This window comes from Etheostoma spectabile, chromosome 24 (assembly GCF_008692095.1).
Source record: "Etheostoma spectabile isolate EspeVRDwgs_2016 chromosome 24, UIUC_Espe_1.0, whole genome shotgun sequence".
NCBI lineage: Eukaryota > Metazoa > Chordata > Actinopteri > Perciformes > Percidae > Etheostoma > Etheostoma spectabile.
The window spans coordinates 14,562,716-14,571,919 of record NC_045756.1 but is presented as its reverse complement, the minus strand read 5'-3'; the positions used below and the strand labels follow the sequence as shown (position 1 = coordinate 14,571,919).

General features: G+C 40.7%; 1 protein-coding gene across 1 annotated transcript in view; it reads right to left on the bottom strand.

The window, feature by feature from the left end:
• Window positions 1-3,311: 3,311 nt before the first annotated feature.
• atp1b1b (ATPase Na+/K+ transporting subunit beta 1b) overlaps window positions 3,312-9,204 on the bottom strand; it is an 8,809-nt gene continuing 2,916 nt past the window's right edge. The window contains exons 2-6 of the mRNA XM_032505942.1: window positions 8,615-8,743; window positions 6,846-7,001; window positions 6,105-6,289; window positions 5,104-5,187; window positions 3,312-4,950 (exon numbers count right to left, since the gene is read on the bottom strand). Coding sequence (XP_032361833.1) covers window positions 4,690-4,950; window positions 5,104-5,187; window positions 6,105-6,289; window positions 6,846-7,001; window positions 8,615-8,743 — 815 coding nt within the window. The 3' untranslated portion in view covers window positions 3,312-4,689. The remainder of the gene's footprint in view (window positions 4,951-5,103; window positions 5,188-6,104; window positions 6,290-6,845; window positions 7,002-8,614; window positions 8,744-9,204) is intronic.

The window sequence follows — 9,204 nt, the reverse complement described above, 5'->3', positions numbered from 1 at the left end:
TGCAGCTTCTGAATTTGAGCATCCTGATAATAAAGAATTCAGTAGTCCAGCCTGGAAGTGACAAATGCATGGTAGTTTTCAGCATGTTTTGAGACGGATGTTCCTAATTTTGGCAATGTTCGAAATGAAAAAAGACTGTTCTTGAGGTTTGTTTTAGAGGCGTTAAGTGTATCCTATCCAAAAATAACTCCTAGATTTCTGACAGTAGTGCTAGAGGCCAGGGCAATACCATCCAGAGTAGCTTTATCTTTGGATAATGAGGTATGGAGTGTTTAAGGAGCTCACAGCACTTTGCTACCCCACCAGAGCACTGCGCTCCCAGAATGCAGGGTTACTTGTGGTTCCTAGAGTCTCTAAAAGTAGAATGGGAGCCAGAGCGTTCAGCTATCAGGCTCCTCTCCAGTAGAACCAGGTTCCAGTTTGGGTTCAGGAGGCAGACACCGTCCCCACATTTAAGAGTAGGCTTAAGACTTTCCTCTTTGATAAAGCTTATAGTAGGGCTGCACGATTATGGCCAAAATGATAATCACGATTATTTTGATCAAAATTTTGATCGCGATTATTCTCACGATTATTTGTTGATTTTAGCCAAAACTAATTTTATTGTCACATAGGCTATTTATAACTGCGAGAGGGAGTGTGATGGACGCTACTCACAGAGAGACGGCTGATCATTATGAACGGGTCCAGCACGGGTCGAATGGCGGTTTCACACGGCGTGTGTATGAAACGTCTGTATCTTCACTGCGCTGCATTTTTATGAACTATGATATTCTCCCAATGGTTCACATCTCTGGCCCAGGTCCAGGTCCAGCAGCTCCGTCTCACGCTGTTACTCTACCAACTGAAGTTAGCTGCATTCAGTAACTTCTTCTGTGTTTTTCGCCGTGGCGGCCGCGATAGCAGTTACCCGCAGAAACAATGGTACAAATACAGGTTTGCCCCTCATACTTAACAATATACAGCTGTGTTAATAAAAAATTAGAACTGTAGACAAATGTCAAAAGTTTGGACCGGCGCTGTGTGGCGGGGATGCGTGGAGAGTAGACGAGAGAGAGTAGAGGAGAGATCCCACACGGGCACGGCTTTACAGACGAAATGGGTCACGTAACGCAAAATTAAACCATATCGATATAAACAGCATTGCAGCAGATGGGAGGACATTAGCACCGGTGCGTCCTAGAGGAGCTAACAGCTAACAGACGCTACTAGCTAACAGACGCTATTAGCTAACAGCTAACAGACGCTAACTAGCACCGACTAGCACTGGTCACCGCAGTTGTCTGAAAAACAACAAACGGGACAAAATGTTGCGTTTACTGGCAAACTGGTAAACCTAAAGACAGACGTATAACCGACTGCTCTGTTGAGTTTTCCTCCCGTTACTCTGTCCTCTGTGACTGTCTACATCTAGAAACTAAGCTGCGCTGTGCAGGAACAACTGACTGGCTCATGATCAGACGGTAGTAGCGGCAGATGGGCTATGCAAAAAACCCGGAGCGTTCTATGAAATGACGCTTTAAAAAAATAATCGCTCGATCACGCAAATTTGATCGTGGGAAGTCAAAATCGTGATCGCGATTAAAATTCGATTAATTGTGCAGCCCTAGCTTATAGTTAGGGCTGGCTCAGGAAAGTCCTGAACCATCCCTTAGTTAAGCTGCTATAGGCCTAGACTGCCGGGGGACTTCCCATTATGCACTGAGCACTGTCTCTTCCTCCTCCTCTCCATCTGTACGCAACCTCATTCCATTAATGCATGTTACTAACTCGACTTCTTCCCTTTGCTGCCTCCAGGAGCCTCCTTTGGCCAACTCATCCTCCTGCGCTCCGTAGCGGACTCTGTAACGGTGAGACAGCGCCGATTAAATATTAAGATTATTCAAGATCTGAGTAGAATTTTACAAGGTGTTTATGGAAAAAGCGCAAATAACAATGCCGGATTTATTCTTCATGAATGTGGATGATATGGAGTGAAAAAATGTGTGAGGCATCAATACTTGAAAAGATTAGTTTTTCCCAAGCTCACTTTCTGCAGTCTGGCTTCAGTTCACCACCTCACCATCTGCATCGCCAATTCCCATTGTCTCCAAAATGTGCATACACACCGGTCAGAGTTTACGTGGAGGACGGCACATTCTCAAGTTATTTTTTTTTTTAAATGACCTTTGCGTGGGAAGTGGCGTATGCACATTTTCAACCCCGTTTTTTGCATTCGCCACATTTATAAATGAAACCCCAATTCATGGAAATGCTTCTAATTTGCATTTTCTTTACTTTTTTGAGACATAAAAAAAGGTTGCTTGACAATTAGATGAAAACATGACTATTGTCTATACAAACATCGTGTAATGTTTATGTATTGTATGTGTCATTTACCAGAATTCACATCAGTCACATTTCTTATGATTTACTTCTCTCACAGCCTGACTCCAAACATTTGATACCCCACTTTGTCACTGCTACATCAGTAGAAGCTTGGGCCCCAGAATTGGCTGCTCTAGTGTCAGATGAACTGTTCATGTGCAGAGCTGTTCCATTAGTTCTAGATAATAATTCATTTAAAGTCCTACACAGACTCCATTACTCCAAACCAATATCCTCCCTGCGTGACAGTGTTTTTGCAGAAGGATCACTATCGCACTTATTCTGGCAATGTCCAGAGACACATTTAACGGTCTTTCCAAACAATGTCAAATAAATATTCAGGCGGATTGGTTTGGTTGCTCTGACAGTTCAAAGGATATTCCTTCGTATGAGAAGCAGATTCTTAGAGCAGGCATGGTTCCATCTTATAAATGAATTTTACTTAATAGGAAGTATCAACTGTCCCCTTGTTTTCAGGCTCTATGAAATGCTTTCTATGGATAAGATGGCAAACATTCCTTTTAACAATGGGAATTCACAAAGCTACTTTTTAAAGGTTTGGATACCATTCTTGATATTGCTTAATGAGGCTTACATTGATTTGTGGGTTTGCTGATATGCTGTGCCCTTAATCTGAGCAAATTTTGCTCTTGCACTCAGATACTCTGGCATCCCCCGATTTTTCTTTATTTTTTTATTTCTGTTTGTTTATTGTGTGTCTGTTACGACACATCTTGAACAGAAAGTACCTAAAAATAACAAATCTAGATAATAATGTCTATGCTGTAAAAGATCTACATTTCAGACAGCCTAAAAGCTCTGCTCCATGTCTTCCACACCCAGCGCATGCTGGGAACTAGCCCTGAAAAACATGATGACATGTTGTTCAGGATTTAGCTTTGAACATGTCACAATTTATTAGAAAAAGAAAACACAAGAGAATGGTTTATTATGATCTTTTATTTGTTTCTATCTTTGATTTAATATGGCAAAGCTGGGTGGACTGATGGAAAGTTGACTGATCTTAAAGTTCAATTTGAATGTTACACATCAACATGAGATCGTATGGAATATTATCCTTAATCATTTTAAGCCACAGAGCTTTGTTAGATCTATCTTTTTTTTGAAATGCATGAAATCAGGTCATTGTGGAATTAAACTGCCGGTTACCTGTTCATTCTACACCCAACTACATTCATGACCAAAACACAAATTAAAGAGTTAACCATAGAGGTTGCAAGGCAAGACTTCAGCACTTAACATGATGAGATCCTAATAACGAGTACTGCATTGTTCCTGATAAAGACTTTTCATCTCGTCACTTTGGTATTGCATTTATACATTACAATATTCTGCAAAGAAACAAAATGTACAACTGCATAAATATAAAATTCTTCCACCATGTTTGATGGCTAAAACATTCAGAGAATTACACCACAATGCTGTGATGAATCCAGCAGAAAAAAAACAATCTCAAAAACTTGAGTTAGCACCGTTGCCCATACAGCAGGCCAAAGTGTCTAACAGGCTGGACACAGAACTCTACATCCAAGGCAAAATCAAAAGTAAAAAGGCATGAAACCAAGTAATAAAACCCCTTCACACATTTAAGTGATTTAAAAAAGCAATAAAGAAAAAAGGCAAAGTAAAATAAGTCCCCCGTAAATCAGGTGTAAAAGACGAATAAAAAGAGGAAAGAAGTTCCCTGGAGTGCAGCCTTTTTCTTACACAGATCAGAAGAGTGTACCATGTCAAACCATTTCAATCATTAAGTAAGTAGGAGTGTGTGTTCATATCCGACACACACATGCCCATAACTCCTAAAGCTTGCTCACGAAAGAAAATGAGGAACAGCGTGGTTTGGAAGGGCCAGATTTTGCATCTAATCTTGCACACTCCAAAAACAATCTACTGAAACCACACAAAGCAGCGATATGCAGCGGGGACAAACACAGCTCGCTACATGTCAGAGATGGAATTAAACTTTACAGTCATCAATGAACAATGTCCCATGGCTTGTGGAAAAGTCTTATTTTCTGCTGAATAAATATTTTTATTAGGCTTATTGCTACTTTTCCTCTAAATTACATTCTAATGCTAGACGGATGTGTAGAAGCTAGTGATGAAAGCAGACAAGATCCGTCCCCTATCATGTATTTTCTATCATTTATTCAAGACTATTTGTGATTGAATTAATCGCTAGAGCCTACCCCTCTTACTTATAATCTCCTACATAAGATTTGTATCTAGTTAAGGACAAAAGGGGGGGAAAGAGGGGGCTGAGGGGGGTGGCCAGGAAAAGTGCTATGGTCCTGATGATGGTCATAAACTGTTAATTGTTATCTTGATGTCAAAGCGTCCCTGGTAGCGATCCTTGTCGCTGTAGCCAATGTTGTCTCCGAACACTTTGCACTCGATGCGCAGTTCAGTGTTCAGGGTCAGGTTGACGAACTGAACAGCCACCAGCGGCTGCAAGTACTGAGGGTGGAGCAGTTTGCCGTAGTAGGGGTAATACTGCAGAGGGAAGCCGCCGCCGATACCGTAGTACATTACCTCCCCAATTTTACCAGCATCCTCCTCTTTCTGGAAGGAAGAAGAGGCAAATGTATGGGGTGACAAAACCACAGTGCAAGCACAAATATTTCAAAGACCACAAAAAAGAAAAATCACAGACACATTTGTACTGAGGTCTAATTTGAAGTAAAAAAAAAAAAAAAAACTGAAAAATATGTGTACCTTGTTGGTGCAGTAGATAGGGACGACATTGGGCTGCACTTTGTGTTGAGCCTCTTCAGGGATACTTTCATTTGAGGTAGGAGTCTTAACAAAAAAGACAAGTTAACAGGTAGACTGGAACCAAATGCTTCAGAAGAAATCCATAGAAACTATTGTCTTTCCTGCAGAGATCCAACTTCTACCTGGAACTAACATTTGATCTGTATCTGGCTGAGTAAAACATATCTGCTAATACAGTTAAGTAAAAACCAACGTTAATACGACCGTAGATACACGCAGAATGTATTGTGATCGGACAGTTAAACATCTGTCTCTCATTGTGATCACATCTCAGCAGGTGTAATTTGCATCTGTAAAATATGGACACATTTTGAACCAACAAATTCAACAAGGGCACCTGACTCCGTCTCTTCTTACTATTTCAAGCTGCAAATCAAAAAGCTACAGATAAGCTTTTTCTCTGCAGAGAAAAAACAGGTCGAGCCTGTACAGTAGTTTTTAATAGTCTCTCTAGGGACCACCACGATGTACAAGACAAGGGACTCATGACTGAGCTAGGAAGCCTATGACTGCGTTCAGCCGTCTGTCACGCAACCCTCGCCTTGAGGGTATTCGGCGTCACTTCCACTGATCTGAGACACATCCTGTCAATTGACAAATCCGCCAGCATGGCCTACTATGCAGGCAGAGGTCTGTGATTAGATGCCATGATCCAGATAAATACCAACTGGAAATGTGCTTGGGCGTCAAAAAAACACTACAAGAGTTAGTGAACAACTCTCCTTGTGTGAGCTAGACTCTTCTTTAACACTGGATCAGTCCCTGGCATAATCACATAATAAACAGTCACAAATCTGTGAATGGTCTTAAACAACTGGTAACCTTAGAATACTCATGACATTTTCAGTCTGGTGCTCAATTTCTTGCAACAACAATTTTGACTTTTTGTTCCCAACAAAACATGACTCCATTTGCAAACCGGCTTATTCATTAAAAATTACCTTCGGACGGAAGTTGACAACTCTGTTGAGCTTTACAATCAGGCAGGGCCTGCCCTCCTTGAAACCAAACTCGCGATCATGGATGCCAGAGCAGGGTCCCAGCCGGGACCTGGAGAAACGACAGGCCTTCCTGATGCCTACATCGCTGTCGAAGTCACCCCTGTTCCTGTATGGTGCAGGCTCATCTGGAGGGGGAGTGAAGGGTTGACTTGGGTAAGGAATCTTTAACAATGTCTGAAAGCCCAGCCTGTCAAATATGGAAGCTTCTCTTAACAGTTATGTAAGCACTGGCAGGCCAGTATTCTTGTGTCCACTGACGTCCTGTCCTTGATAATGCAACAATGTTAAATTCTGTCTACTATCAAGTCTAAATTAGAGCTCAATCAAGTGTATTGTTGCAATGATGCAAATGATTGTCTAAAGAAGAGAATAGAAATATATAACCTCTTTGAAGTCCCACATCTGCCAAGGATACCAAATTGTAAAGCTATTGGGGAAGGGGGTACAAAATGACATCTGAAATATCTGCTTTTGATGATGCATTATATAATGCAGCCATAAGAACTTGGCCTCATAAATTTTATGTTTCACTCCATAAAGCATCATAAAGCTTCAGTGAAGAGTTGAAGCGGTTTCATCGTGGTTAGTGCTCTATTTTCTTGTTACATTTCTGAAATCACCTGTCCAGATTTGGAACTGTCCATAAGGGTTATAAGAATGGGACTTCAGAATAAAACCTACCTCCACAGTCCTCATACTTCATTTGGTCCCTCTGGACTTCTTCGTCATACTTGGCCATAAATTCCCTCAAGGCCTTGACGTAAGGCAGGTATGTCTCCATGTCATTGAGGTTGAAGGACAATTCCGCTTTGTCTGATCGTGGGGTGTGTGTAAGGCCTGCAGAGACAACAGATCAGCAGCTTGTTAGCAATAGTAACACTATATTATTCACAGTCTCTGTCCACTACAGTCCAGCACACACACACACACACACCCCAAACTGTAGTAATTACAAGACTTAAGTCACTTGTGCCTTTGATTATCATCCTTAATGTTAAATGTTCAGATTTACACACACTCAAAGAAATCATTGCGTTTGTCCTGATTAATACAGTCAGAAATCGAACATTCATATCTGGAATGTGAGATGAAATTACACAAGCTTTAAAAATCTGAAAATTAGACATTAGTCTTTAGATGTATCAGATTTATTGTGACATATTTAGGAACACTGACTGTGTGGGAAACACACATTTTGCCAACTTCCGCAGATTTAGAGGATATAACCAATATTAATGCCATGTCTGTGCATTCAGGATACAGATACTGTTTCATCCAGTCCTTGTGCTGAGCTAAGCTGAACATAGTCCGGACCTGCAGTGTCTCTGTACTGGACTCAGAATGCACCGAGAGATCTCATGTTACTCTGGGTAAGAACACAAATTTTGAACATTCCATGTGTTTGGATGACCTCAAATCAGACCTTAACTATCAAAAAAAGTCATTTTTGTCTTAAAATGGAGGTAGCACTTTATTTCTATTTACTATCATATACACATTACCAACAGGACTAAAGCAGCATTTATCAATACGGTCAAGTTTGTTGCCCTTTTAATCGCCCTGACCCGGCCATTGAAGAGAGAGGCATTTCTTTAATTTTCAAGACTTTTTGGGGATTTGTAATCTTAATTTAGCTATAGAAACTCAAAATGTAGAGGATAAGGCGCCAGGTTGTAGACATACATAGGCTATGATACTGAAATGTCATGTAGCCTAAATGGAGAATGTGATGAAGAATCACTTAAGGCCTACAACAATTACAAAAAAAAAAAATGTAATACCAAATGTTTAAAAATAACCATAACCACCACCCCTGCCTCAAATTAACACAATACTCAGATATGCCTCCTGTTTAACGTGGAACTCTGAAACAAACTCAAACAGCCGTCATGACTGCCCTTTAGGCTTCCTCCTGTCAAATTACACAGTTTTTATTCCACACATGCTTAGTTTGGCCTGGTACATCCCAGCTGGCCTTCTTCGCCATGGAAACCAGGCTGTGGTGTGTACACAATGAAAGCTGCTGTCAGTACACACACTGGTACCATTATGTGAAGATATACGAGTTAATTTCCAAAACAATATGCAGCCGTGTTACCTGAGGCGAGGGAGAGCACATGAACCAACACTGTAAACATATGTATTGTCACAAATAATAAAACACTTCTGCAATAATTATAAGCAGCATATGCAGGTTTCTGTTTACTGTCTGGGCAGGTGCCTCTTTGAACAAGTCAAATTTTCAGTAAAGAAACAATGGGATTTCAAATATTCAATCTTAAGATATCGCATTTGAATTATACTTAAGATAACTTCATTGTGCATAATCTCTGAGGTTCATTAAATGACCCCATTTGCTACTTTGTTTATTCAGTTTTTAAGTCTAAGTGTCTACAGATATCTGACACTGATAACATCCTGACAGGCAGGGAGTGTGAGCCACTACTTACCAGGGGGCGCAACTCTGTCCTGCCAGGTGGGCTTGTAGTCGCTCAGTGTGAGCAGCATGGCTTGGATGGTTCCGACGAAGATTGCAGCCAGGAAGCCATAGAAAACGGTATAGAATGCAAAGATTTTGACTGTGGAGGAGAAGAAAAAAAAAAGATGTGTTGATACAACAGTACAGAGTGAGACGGAAGGCAAAACAGCAAGGTTTTCTTCTGCCATGAGTGTCTTAGAAAATCAAGGAAATAACTTTAAGAGACGGCGGGCCCATAAGACAGACAAGCATCTAGTAGTATGCAGAAATAAAGTAGTTTTATTATACTGTGGTGAGTTAATTGCATGATTGTTTGACTTTCAGTTTGCTTGGAGGCTTTAAGCTACATGACTAATTTTGTTAAACAGTATAATTAAACTGTCAGATGCCTTCACACAAAAGACAATAAGTAAGGATGCATGATATATTGGCAATCATATCATTATTGGCTGATGTAAGTTGTTTTTCATACATACTGTAAGACTGATGAGCAAAACTGTTCCGTTATGAACAACCAATTACTTCTGTCTAGTTGATGTGTGCTGGCGTGTGGGAACGCCC